This window comes from Panthera uncia (genome assembly GCF_023721935.1).
Source record: "Panthera uncia isolate 11264 chromosome B3 unlocalized genomic scaffold, Puncia_PCG_1.0 HiC_scaffold_1, whole genome shotgun sequence".
Lineage (NCBI taxonomy): Eukaryota > Metazoa > Chordata > Mammalia > Carnivora > Felidae > Panthera > Panthera uncia.
The window spans coordinates 21635154-21649059 of NW_026057582.1; the positions used below are offsets into that span (position 1 = coordinate 21635154).

Consider the following 13906-nt stretch of genomic DNA (forward strand, 5'->3'; position numbering starts at 1 on the left):
AGATAGCTTTTTTAATTTATTATTATTTTTTTAATTTACATTCAAGTTAGCATATAGTGCAACAATGATTTCAGGAGTAGATTCCTTGATGCCCCTTACCCATTTAGCCCATCCTCCCTCCCACAACCCCTCCAGTAACCCTCTGTTTGTTCTCCATGTTTAAGAGTCTCATAATGTTTTGTCTCCCTCCCTGTTTTTATATTATTTTTGCTTCCCTTCCCTTGTGTTCATCTGTTCTGTGTCTTAAAGTCCTCATATGAGAAAGAGATATTTGTCTTTCTCTGACTAATTTCACTTAGCATAATACCCTCTAGTTCCATCCATGTAGTTGTAAATGATAAGATTTCATTCTTTTTTGATTGCTGAGTAATACTCCTAGACAGCTTTTTTCATAAGCAATTTCACCTTATGAACTATCTTCTTTTTTTTTTTTTAATTACAGATTTTCAGAGTACTGTTTGTTTTAGAGACATGAAGGTATACAGGTTATCTCCATACTATGATAGTTGAATTCAGATCCACAGTTTTAGATTTTACATCTCATGCTATTTGTTAATAGAACTCTACAAATCATTCCATATCTAGGAGATTAACTACATGTGTGGATTTACCTATTGTAACTTTTAAAGTTTTCATAGAGGAGAGATGCAAAACAACTAACCCTGCCAGCAGTCCTGCCAAACAAGGTTCAGGCCAGAGAATATCCCTTTTGGGATGAATACACAATGGACAGTTTTAGCAATTTATAATTTTCTGGCCCCATATGGCTGAAGTTAACAATGGTGAGAGTTCTCTTTGAAAACCATGAACCTCTTATTTCACATTGGCTTTAAAATATAACATGTTATATTTAGGTTTTGTTTGTATCTAACATATTATTTGAGAATCTAGTGAGTAGGAAATATAGCCTGATCATGCCATATTGATTACCGGAGGCACTGATACGATGTGGCTCTCAAGGTCTGCACTATCTTAACATCAATTCACTTAGCATATTTTGATAGTTCAGCAACTAAACATGATTGAAAGGGATCCAGGGTTGAGCTGACATATCCAGAAATCTAGACTATAACAAATAGAACAAATCCAAGTGTTTCTAGTACATTTTGCTAAAGTTTCAATTCTTTCTCATGATTTAATTATGTATTTGCATTTTTTTAATGCTTGTTTATTCTTTTTTTTTTTTACATTTATTTATTTTTGAGAGACAGAGTGAGACAAAGTGCGAGCAGATGAAGGGCAGAGAGAGGAGGAGACACAGAATCCAAAGCAGTCTCGGAGCAAGCGTTCACTACAGAGCCTGATGTGGGGCCCGAGCCCACAAACCGTGAGATCATGACCTGAGCCGAAGTCAGACATCCAACCAACTGAGCCACCCACGTGCCCCATTATTCTTTAGAGAGAGAGACAGACAGACAGAGACAGAGACAGAGTGGGAGCAGGGGAGGGGCAGAGAGAGAGGGAGATACACAATCCGAGGCAGGCTCCAGGCTCTGAACTGTCAGCATGGAGGCCAACGGCCCAACGCAGGGCTCGAACTCCCCAACTGTGAGATCATGACCTGAGCCGAAGTCAGATGCTTACCTGACTGAGCCACCCAGGCGCCCCCCCATGTATTTGCATTCTAAATCCCTGTCAAAGGATTATGAAACTAGTATCCAAGAAGATGTGATTTCCACTCACCCTAGTATTACCCAATGTGGAGAGTAGGCAATATGTTACACCCATATATATCTTTTCTGCTTTTTTCTCTGTAGCTAACAGAAGTCATCTAAGGGAAGGAAGGGCAGGCAACAGGTGGCGTTTGTCACTGAGAAACCGATGTCATCTTATACCAGCATAAAAATATAATTTAGCCTCTATGACAGCTCACCTTTTCTCCAGGGTCTACACTGAACAAGATATTCATAAGTACAATTTAAAAGTTTAGTACTGTTGGGGCACCTGGGTGGCTCAGTCAGTTAAGCCTCTGACTCTTGATTTCAGCTCAGGTCGTGATTTCGTGGTACGTGAGTTTGAGCCCCATGTTGGGCTCTGGGCTGACAGCGCAGAGCCTGCTTGGGATTTTGTCTCTCTCTCTCTCCAAATAAATAAATAAACTTAGAAAGAAAAAAGTTCAATACTATTACCAAATGGTTTTATTATTATTTTTTATTGTATGGGCTAGTGATTATCTCCAACTCTAGCTTATATATACACACACACATGAAGATGCCTATATAGTGAAACTTTGGGGGAGAATATTTTCCAAAGTTCATAATTGTACTTTCCAATATTAGTCATTAAAATTGAAACCTTTAGCTTGAAATGGAAAGGAGTTCATTTAGCAAGTATTCTGCACTACTATGCAGCAGGCAGTAGCTAAGTTCTAACCCTATATTACTTAAAAAAAAAAAAAAATCCTCAGACATGCTACTCATGGGCACTATCTTCCCCCAAGTTACAGCTGAAGAAACTGAAGCTCGGAATATGTAAATTAGTTGGAACTGGGACCTAGTTCCATGTATTAACTACAAAACCCATTTTCTTTGCCCTACTGCCTCTAGCTTGAAACCCACTCTCTATGTACTCTAAAGTCATCTCTACGATTAAAAAGAGCTTATTTAGTCAACCTAATGATTTTTAATTCTAAAAATCAGGATACTGTCAACAAGAGCCCAAAGATGTAAACTCTGATCCAAGCTCATGTACCAGGCAAAATTACTTAATATCTTACTTATATCCTCATCCCTAAAATGAGGGGCTTATACAATATTATCTGCATGGTTCCTACTCACACTGGCCTCACTAGCATATATATGAAGATGTATTTCACATGTATATTTCTTGTTAATACTAGAGTCTATTAGGGGTGCCTGGGTGGCTCGCTCAGTCAGTTAAGTGTCTGACTTCGGCTCAGGTCATGATCTCACAGCTTGTGAGTTCGAGCCCCATGTTGGGCTCTGTGCTGTACGGTTCAGATCCTGGACCCTGCTTCATTTCTGTGTCTCCCTCTCTCTCTGTCCCTACCCTGCTTGTGCTGTCTCTCATAAATGAATAAATGTTAAAAAAAATTTTTTTTAAATAATAAATTAAAAAAATGCTACAGTCTATGACTCTAGGCAAATATAAGCTATAGTAAATACATATTTCATCCTACTTAGATAGCCTTGGCTTTTTTCTTTAAACATGTCATAGTGTCTCTCATTTTTTTTAAAACTTACTTTGAAAGAAGTGGCTCAACTCTACAATTCCACATTTAAACTTTACATATTTGGTATGGTAGGAAGGAAACAGCATTGGGCTTGAAGCCCAATCTGTCACAAATTGCCTAGTCTTGGGCAAATCATTCTTAACTTCCCTGGGCTATAGCTTTTTATATATAAAAATGAGAACTTTGGGATTCTCATACCCCTTCCAGCTTGAGCACTCAATAAGTTCCTTGGGACTATTTGGGGAATGAGATCCCATAGATAATTTTTCTTACATATGCAAATCAGTTGCCCTCATTTTATTCTAATTTTTCCCCTAGTTCATAATGGAAATGTCTAAGTAACTGGGTATCGTGACTGCTGTGTTCCACTCTCCCCCCAAAAAATGGAGGAAGGGAAGAAGGGAAGGAGAGAGGGGGGAAGAAGAATGAATGAATGACCCCAAAACTTTTCTTAATTTCTTTATTACCTGAATCTTTTTATTCTTTTGAGGGCAGATGAAATACCCTTCAGTTTCAAAGTCAACGTGATATGCTGGTTAAAAGGTAAAATATTGTTTAAGAATTAGTGATGAACGAGGGCTCTACTTTCAAAGGTAACATTGTTTTTTAACATAGAATATTTTGATGTCAGATACTGCTCTGAGAGATAGTACACAACATTCAAAAGTGTGTAGTTAATGACCATCTTTGGACAACTCACTGCTACTTAAACCTTTTTCCCTTCAGCTAAAGGATGTCGACCATTTCAGACTGGCATAGGACTAGTATAAAAAGGACACAAATACCAATGTGGGACCCTGTTTTTATTTTTAAGGTAGCATCCAGAGACTGTTTTCTTCTTCCTCCTTGGCAACCTGTAATTCCCCTATATTTCCCTAACCACCTATAACTATCAATACTTTCTTATGCGCAATTCAAGTACTGATTTTCCTCTCACCTCCTGGTTTTGACATTGCTGTTTTTTTATTTTTTTGTTTTTCAGGATTCCTGCAGTTTATCTGAGAGAATTGATGGGAGATATTCTAAATACAGAGTTCACAAAGAATCTCTTCAGCAGCGCCGAGATGATACCAAGTACGGAGTCAAAAACTCCAAAGTAATGTCCTTTGTATCCATTTTCAGTCTTTGAGCGTTACCCATGTTTATGGCTATAACCTGCTAGGCTACCCCTGTAGGGTTCATGTAAGGGTAGTTGTAAAAGAAAAGATATTACTCTTCAGTTTTGTGGGAGTAGAGAATAAAAATCCAAAGATTTTGCCTGTAAATTTGCACATGGGAACTATCTTTAATTTTATGCCATTGTTGCTTAATATGTTGTCTCTTGGCCTTGATGTTGTTTAGGAAATTTGTGTGGAAGGAAACCCCTGGTCTCTAGGTTGGCCAGAGACTTGACATAGGTAGTTGCCCTCCTCTGTGTGTAAATCCAGCCACTGTCAGTGCTGAAGTCTCCAGAAGGTCAAGTAACACATAGTACTTTGTAAACTACAGTCTTGGCATTTATAGTCCTTTTTTCCCTGAGGATATGAACTCCATTCATCTACTTCAGCATATGGTTCATTGGTGTGGAATCAACACAGGAGCCTGGGAACATCTGACCATATTGACAAAAAGTCTGCCCTTCCCTGAAGTCTCCCCAAAATCCATCTGGGGTGTGGGTGATTTTAAACCCACTTGACCCTGAACAGTTTTTAGCTTAGAGCAGGGTTTCTCAACCTTGGCATTAACATTTGGGCCAGATAGGTCTTTGTGATGGAGCCTGTCCTACGTGCCATAGGACATCTAGCGGCATCCCTAGATTGTGCTCACCAGATGCCAGTAGCGTCTTCCATCACAAGTTATGGCATCAAAATGTGTCTCCAGACGCTGCCAGCATCCCCTAGTTTGTCCCCCATTCAGAACACTGACTTAGAGAGAATCCATCTATATTCAAATGTATACTCCCAAGTCAGTTTAGAAAAAAAAAAAAAAAAAGGCAAAGGTTCTTCTGTCTTTTTTATATTCTCACAGACCTCAGTATGTATGAATATTCATTATACTGTATATATTCACTTATTACAGCCAAACATAATTATTTCTAAGAAGCTTCTTCCCTCCTCTGAATGTAATTGGATAGAATGCTCAGTGGATATAAAGGCAGTGTTCATTTTCATAAGCCCTTCCCCAGCATGCTTAAAATGAGCTCTCCACTTGCACCATCCCAAATAAAAACAACACACTTATGCCACATTATTGATGCTCTCATTGTGAAAAGGGCATCCTGTAACTCTGTGCCCTTTTCCCTTTGTTTTTTGTCATTTGGTATTGATGATAACAGTGACCTTGTTGTCTCTTATAGCATATGCTCATTTCACTAAATCAGCTCCCAGCATCCCCAACAGGTCCCATATACTCAAGCATTTCTCCACCACCTATAGGGTCTGCTCCTAACCTTCAACAGAAGCACAAGAGTTAGGCAGCAGTAGCTAATAGTAATAACTACTCATTGTTGAGCCAACCACATAAGTTGCTCTTTTTGTAGGTGTCACAGGCTTTATATAAACATTCTCTCATTTAATCCTCCCAGCGACAAGTTGGCACCATTAGTTTTCCTCTTCCACCATTGAAGATTATAGAGCGATTAAATGGTTGCACCAGAGTTAAAACCTAAATCTGCCTGACCTCAGTAATTTATGTCCTTGACACTAAGCTATCATAGTGTATATTTGGACCTCATATACCTTCATGTTTCTAGCACCAAATGTAGAACTATATTTTTAATATGTGAAAGTCAGTTGTCTCCAAAAATACACACACAGTACATGTCTCTTAGTTCAACAGAGGTCTAGATGCAAATGAAACATTTAAAGCATTATTTCCCGCTACAGTTAGATATGGTATCAGGTGAATCAGTACCGTCTCGTGACACCCAGATTGCTTTACATCATTGTAATTTCCATAACAGCATATAGCAAAGCTATGAATGGGTAACATGTTCGGCAAGTAATCTTGTTGGAGTTCTCTTTAAAAATTATATTTGCAGCGGAAGAGGAAATCAGGCCTGGTTTGTAAGTGAGGCCACCACTTAGCAAAATGAGAAAAAGTTGAAAATGTCGCAAATACGTAGTTCAAGTATAAGAAAAGGGCACAAAGTACATTTTATGATGACATTGTTCCACATTCATATTACTTAAACATTTTAAAACATTGATCCTTTTCAGTAATGAATATGTAGACTATCACCATTTGTAACAGATGTCTGGCCTGAAATAATGCAGTCATCTAACTTAACACTCATGAGAATATATGTTTGTAGTCATTGGAGAGAAAATGTGGGAGCACATTTTGGCCAGTTGTGGATACCAACAATGATTTGCTCATGTGCTTTTTGTGAAAATAATTCATTGAAAAAGTTTCAAAAGAAGCATGAGCTCAGATGGGCAGTGAGACAGTGGTTAATCGTTTCTTGGCTTCAGGGATAATCAAAAAAGCTACCTCTGGTTAATTATTGACATCCTAAAGAATACGCCTCAAGTAAGAGACATTGGTACTCTATCAAGAGAGAAGGTGTCCTAGTTTTATGTGACATTATTTCTGCAGCTATTAACTTCCCACGTATTTTGCTAGGAGAGTTCAAAGAAAAGGCATATTGCAGCAACTTGAATTTGTTGGTTCTACTGACAACTGTGGTTCTGGGAAATCACTTGCTGTAGGATTCAGTTTAATTCTACAAACATACTGTGCAGCTACCACACTGCAAAGCCCTGTACTACGTACCTGTTAGAGGTGAGGATGCGGGATGTAAAAAGATGCAGAAGGCATGGTCTTTACAGAGGGAATAGTTACCTCTCTGTCTTCATCCTAATAGATGATTCTTGCATAATTGTGTTAGAGCAGGAATCAGCAGACTACCTCCAGTGGGGCAAATCTTGCCTGCCAGCTGCTTTTGCAAATAAAATTTTATTGAAATACAGCCTCACTCATTTATTCACATATTGTCTGTGGCTGCTTTCACACTCAGCAGCAGATTTGAGTAGGTGCAACAGAGACTAAATGGCTCAAAAGGCCTATATTTGCTATCTGACCCTCTAAAGAAAAAGTTTGCCAACCCCTGGTCTAAAGAAAGGGGAAATGGCCAATCTAGTCTTTCTTCCTTTACACATATGTATAATATTTCCTCTTCTTTATTTACCAGTCAAATAAGTACTTCCCAGGCTCTTTGGAAATTCATAATACTTATCCATGCATTCAACAAATATGTACTGAGTTTAAGTTATGTGCCACAAACTTACTAGGTGCATCGGCTCACATCAGTGAACAAAAGAGACAAAGCTCCCTGCCTTTTTGGAGCTTCCATTTCTTAACTGTAGGATATACGTGTTTGTTGTTGTTTAATTATAACATTCAACAAACATTTGGGTCTCTACTATATACAAGCACTCTGCTAGGGGCTAGAGGCAATGACATGATAAAGAAAAGTCATTACCAACCTTCAGGAATTCAAAGCCTTCACACAAACTGTAGTGCAAAAGGCAAAAGGATAACTACTGTAACGGAAGCCTCAATACATTGCAGCTGGTGTTCAGAGAAAAGAAAGATGCTTCAAAGGCTTTTGAAAAGAGGTTTGTAATGACAAGGCACAGGGAAGAGTATTGTGCACATTTGTTTGGAACAGGATCACTATTAGCATTACAGTTGTAGAACCCTGACTGCATTAGTATTGACCGAAAGTTATCTGTTGGGATAACAGAACCATATTGGCAACTGACTTCTCTCATTTTATTGCTGTTGTAAGAAGGCGGTGAGACATCCAGCACAACCCCCCTGCTGGTGGAGAGTAGGGTTAGCAGGAAGCATAGGAGGCAGGTTCCCTTTCAGCCAAGGCTACCGTGATCTCCTGCTGTTTACTTCCATGGCAACCAGATGGGTGAGATAGGTGATGGGGATTAAGGAGTGGCCTTGACATGATGAGCACTGGGTGATGTATGGATGTGTTGATTCCCCCTATTGTACACCTGAAATTAATCCTACATTGTGCGTTAACTAGAATTTAAGTAAAAAGAAAAAAAATCCAATTTCTACAAACCTTTCGAGATCCAGCAGGACCAATGTCCACAGTTTCTGAGACCATAACATAGTATTGTATGAAGCTGACCAGGTTTACTGGACAAAGCCTGATCTAAAAGTTTATGTTTGGAATTCAAAGCTGAGTCTGACACAACATTTTCTCTCCATGTGTAGACACCAGAAGCATTTCATGGCCTCTCTTTCATCTGATTGGGTTTCTGTAGAACATACAGGCTTCCTTGCTGCCCCAGCTGTTTCAAATAGAACAGAATGTTCAAAAGTCAACATAGCATTCCTAATCTGAATTCACAGAGGAGCGTGGTTTTGTCCAAGAAATCCCCATTTGCTGCCCGCCCTTTTTGCTCTTCACTTACGCTAAGTACGTAGTTTTAATTAGCAGTGGGTTTTATAGTAAAATCACAGAAGGCATGTTTTGTTCCCTTCCTTCCTCCTCCTGAAAGAAAAATCATGATTTTCAGTTTCTAGTTGAAGATTTTAGTACATAACGTCTTTTAAAAGAAGCAGATGTTGTACAGGATAAGATGAGGTAGGTGAGGAAGTGTTGACAATGGCTTTCAGCACAGTTTATGAAGGCAGAGTTTGCCAAAGCCCTTTGTTGTATTTGTTCAATGTAAGCATGCGTATGATAGAAGTATATGCTTTTCTCCTGGAAGCTGTTTCTCCCTCCTTGAATCTCTTATGATTTGTTTATACTTTGCTCATAGCAATTAATGGCTGTTAGCTCTTTGTCTCTCAGGTCAGCTATTTCTGTACATATCTTAAATCTTCTACAACAGTAGCTGCTAAAACGTGCTATGCACAATCCTGGTACAATTCAAGATTATAGGTGATTTTTATTTAATAACCATTAAAATACATCACTAGTGTATTATTCAAGTAATTTTACAGATGTTGCTTAGAAACAATAGTATTAGCTGTGGGAGAATTTGAGGAGCTTTAACACCATAATAATCCAGGTATCTCATTTATAATCACTTCTCTCCATGGTTTGGTAAGAAATAATATATAAATTCTATGCAAATATAGCTCCAGGCCTCCCCCATGCTCAACCAATCTCCCATCCTTTAAGCCTCTCCTATGTAGAGACTTAGGGTGCAAGACTAATCTTTAACATGAAAGAAAATAGTAAGTATAACTGTAGGAGATTACTGAAATTTGGGAAATGCTTTTGAGGACACTATTTGCTTCATCTTTAACTCCAATATACAATGTGTATACTATTATACATGTAAAATTGGTGGTTAATTTTTTTCCCTAGCTTCAGCCTTTCTGGAATTCTAACAAAAATTTAAATGCTGTTTTCCCGATAATGCTTAGATGACTCATCTGAAACTTTGTAGGCAATCAATCATGCTGAAATTTGAAGAGATTTCTATTCTTTTGAAGTTATCAATAGTAACTTGCCAGCCATAATATTTAACTAGTTGATTTCATCTAGCTCTTAAAAGCTAAACAAAAGGTTGCCAAATGAGTTGGGGTTTTTCTTTGTTATAAAATTTGAAAATAGCAATGGGTCAAAGGTGCTTCCTTAGGAATCAACAAGATACTTAGATGAGCACATTAATTTTTTTAACCTACTTGAGCCCCACTCTACCAACCTAGTTCTCTGTAATAAGCACCATACTTTTACTCTGCCCAATAATTTACTCAACAAGAGCATTAGGAAAGATTGTGGAGAAACTCACCTATAAAGATAACACTTTTAATCATCTTTAATTCAGAATTCTAGATACTGAAAACATAAGGAATACTAATTAAATGTCTTAATAGTTTTAATTAAAAATGTCACAACATACTTATCCAAACAATCAGTTTCCTTTACAACAGTCACTTTAAGAGAATAATCACTGATTCCAGTGAGGCACCATTATTAAAACAGCTTTGATTCCTCCCTTTGTTTCATAAGTTGGTGGCACATATTCTTGAGGATCCTTATTTATGGCAAATTTTTATTTATGGCAAATTTTTAGTTTCTGAAAATGGATTGAAAACATGTGGATCCAAATATGAAGTACATAAAAAAATAAGTACAATCTTTTTCATTAGTGACTCTCTAGGAATATTAAGTTGTATACAATAAAATATCAATTGAATAAAGATAAACAAATGGCCTGATCTGGCACAGTATTTACATGAGTCTCTTCATCCGTGGATGACTGTGGCTTTAGGTTTATAGTACTGTTAATATAAATTTGAATTTCCTGTGGCAAAGATAGTTTGCATATAGTACTGGTTGTTCAGTGGTTCTGTTCGGATGGATTACAATCATCAAATGTTAATGCCCAGAGGACTTAGACATGATCTGCTCCAGTGCTCTCATTTTTTAACATGAAGAAACTGGGAGTATGAGAGTGGCAATCTCTTCTTTCCCAGCTTCAACCATGGCAAACTTTAATGTCTGTACTTTAGCCAAGGAAGGAGCCTACCTGACCATTTTTGAATTCCTTAATGCAAACAGTACTGGGCTAAATTTTGGAATATTGGGATGGGTAGATGGAAGGATAGAGACAATGAAAGCCTTACTCTCATTGAGGTTAAAATTAAAAGCTAGAGTTGTAGCCATGGAGGTTGAGATATGGAAGGCAGGCTTTAAGTAAACTATCTGCCCAGCCAAACTTCCATATAGGAATAAAATTTACTGAAGAGGTTAAGCTTTTTGGACCACTTACAGAGAATTGGGAATTAGCAGTGGCAAAGAGATGCAGGTACGGTGCATTGTTAGGCAAGAGACAAATTCAGGAAAATATTGCTGCCACAGATTCAGAAACACGTAAGTGTTTTTTTTTTTCCCCCCTTCTCTCCAGGGGAAGGGTTGGATAAATTAAAATTAAAAAAAAAATTAAGTGTATCATCTGTCTTCTAAACTTTGAACTTATAATATTCCTGGGAGAAAAATACTTGGTGGGCGTCATTAAATATTAATCATTAGAGATCAGTTTAGCAAAGAGATTTAGTCAGGTTGGAACCGCTTTTAAGAAACCAATTACAATGTGGGTTATGAAAGAGAAGTGGAAGAAACCCAGGGAAAATATTAGAAAATGCAAGTCCCTTCACCCAGTGGAATTTTTGCAGGGAATTCTGGCTAACTAGCTTGTTGAGACTTAAGACAGCAATAAAAATAGGTCCTTGTACTAAGGATATAAGAATTGGTAAAAAGCAAGAGCTAGAATTCCTAAAATTGCAAAGAATCTTCCTTTTTAACCAGTATTTCCATTTAAATATTTAAGTATTTGATTGAAAGGTAAGAATTGAAAAAGAAATCTTAGGTTACCTTGTAAAATTTAGTTGTATAGAAATTCCACAAATTAAATATCAGTATAAAATTGGAGAATATGGAAGGGTTTTCTTTTTTCATATTCTAGCATGTTGATTGTTCAAAGGAATTATGAAATATTTTTCTTTGGGGGTGTTCTTTTAGGGTTCATTTCATTAGTTATATTTCAAGCTAATATGAGGGATTCTGACAGTCTTTTGAAGACCTATAAAATGTTGCAACTTATAGATGTATCAGAGTTAAGCTTCCTCATTTTCTGTATATGAAAAGGAATGTGAGTGGTTGAAAAAGTCAACAATTTTAAATGGAAAGGGGTATTAGTCATAAATTGTACATACCTATTAACAGGGTGTCAAAATATATGAAGTAAAAGTTGATAGAATTATAAGGAAAAAATAGATCCACAATTATAGTAGTTGAAGACTTCAATATCCCTCTCAATAATTGATAAACCAGTAGGCAGAAAATCAGTAAGTATATTGAAAACTTGAGCAACACTATCAGGCAACTAGATTTAACTAACGTTTATAGGATACTCTACCTAACAACAGCTAATTACATGTAATTTTCAAGTGCACATCTAGCATTCTCCAAAATCGACTATTCTGAGCAGTAAAACAATTCTCAATAAATTTAAAATGATTGGAATTATGTGAAGTATGATCATCTAACCACAATGGTATGAAGCTAGAAATCAATAACAGGAAGATATCTGGAAAATTCCTAGAGGGAAAATAAACAACATATTTCTAAATAACCATTGGGGGATCAAAAGGAAAATGAGAAAATATTTTAACTCTATAAAAATAAAAGTATAATTTATCAAGATTTGTGGGACTCAGTTAAAATAGTGCTTGGAGAGAAAATTATGACATTAAATGTGTATGTTACAAAGAAGAAAAGTCTCAAATCAATAGTCCATGTTTCCACTTTATGAAACTAGAAAACAAATAACAAACCTAAATTAAAAGGAAGGGAATAATAAAGAGCAGAAATCAATGAAATAGCAGAAAAATGAGGGAGGGGCATGAAAATTAAACAGGACTTTTTGAAAAGATCAAAAAATTTTAAAAACCTCTACCCAGCTCAATTAGGAAAAAGAAAGGGCACAAATGCCAATATTAAGACTGAATGAGGGATATTACTAGAACTCCCATAGACACTAAGAGGGTATTTAGGAAATATTAGGAATATTAGCATACTGACAATAAATTTGACGACTTAGATTAAATGGATATTAAAAAACACCCTTAAAATGTGTCACCTCATAATTCTACTTCTAGAAATCTATGTTAATAAATTTAAAATGTGGACCAAGCTTTAGTCACAAGATGTTTATCAAATTATAATAGGAAAAAAAAAAAACAACGGAAATCAGACATTTCCAACAATGGGACATTACTCAAATAGACTATGTTATAACCATAATGATAATAAGGACAATGGTAGAGGAAATTCCTGTATCTAATGTTACATGAAAAACTAGGAAACAAAATTGTCAACAAATATAGAATCCCAATATAAAAAGGTATTTATAAAGAAGAACCAGAAAACATACCTTTACATTAGGCTAAAGGGCTATTTTTAAATTTATTGCATTATTTTCTTCTCAATTTCTTCTGTATTTTCCAAATTTGCTAAGAATGAAATATGTCAGTGACATATTTTAATTGTCATATGTCAATAAGCTCGTTTATTTATAATTGAAAATGTAAATTATTCTTTTTCTGTAAATAGAAAAAATATAACTCACACTTCGATGCTAGTTGCTTTTGTTTTAGAAATTTAAAACAGTGCCTTTTGGGAAGAATGAAAAGGATTTGAATGTCTTTGGGTGCTTTATCCTCCCTCTGGTAGGCTCATCTTGAGGCTGTCTTTGCGCTATGTTTCATTCAGCAAGGCGCCCAAACCGGCAACTCCGCTCCTCTTCTCTCACTTTTTCAGCCCAGGTATCAATGGGCAAAAAGTACATTTGCTTCCCTTATTTTTTCTTTTTCTTATTGGCCCATAATGATCAAAGCCTCTGTTTAGTGGGAAGCCATTTATTATGCTTTTCTCCTTCATGCTTCATTTCATATAGAAGCCATAATTAAATGGAGATTTCTAGCACTGGTTGAGAACGTAACTCTCCTTTTCATTTGTGCATCTTCCAGCTCCACCCAGGCCTTAAGTATTTCATGTCTGAACTGTGATAAGCTAGCTCTGTTGTCCCATGTCAGCTCATATAAGTAGCTATTGAAATACACTGGGGGCACAATATATATCCTTTTCTTTCCAGAGATCCTATAGTGAATGATTTTTAGTTTTTTATGAAATCCCCATGATTAGTAAAAACCATAAGTCACTTGGGTAAAAAACCTCAGGGCCTTGATCTG

At 36.7% G+C, this 13906-nt stretch overlaps 1 protein-coding gene across 6 annotated transcripts in view; it reads left to right on the top strand.

Moving 5' to 3' along the window:
- Positions 1 to 13906, top strand: part of CEP128 (centrosomal protein 128) — a 385312-nt gene that overhangs the window by 358349 nt on the left and 13057 nt on the right. For 5 of the 6 annotated variants that reach the window (XM_049612400.1, XM_049612398.1, XM_049612402.1 and 2 more), the window contains one exon: positions 4176 to 4289. In XM_049612400.1, the coding sequence (XP_049468357.1) occupies positions 4176 to 4289 (114 nt within the window). The remainder of the gene's footprint in view (positions 1 to 4175; positions 4290 to 13906) is intronic. The other variant, XR_007453647.1, reaches the window with a different exon arrangement.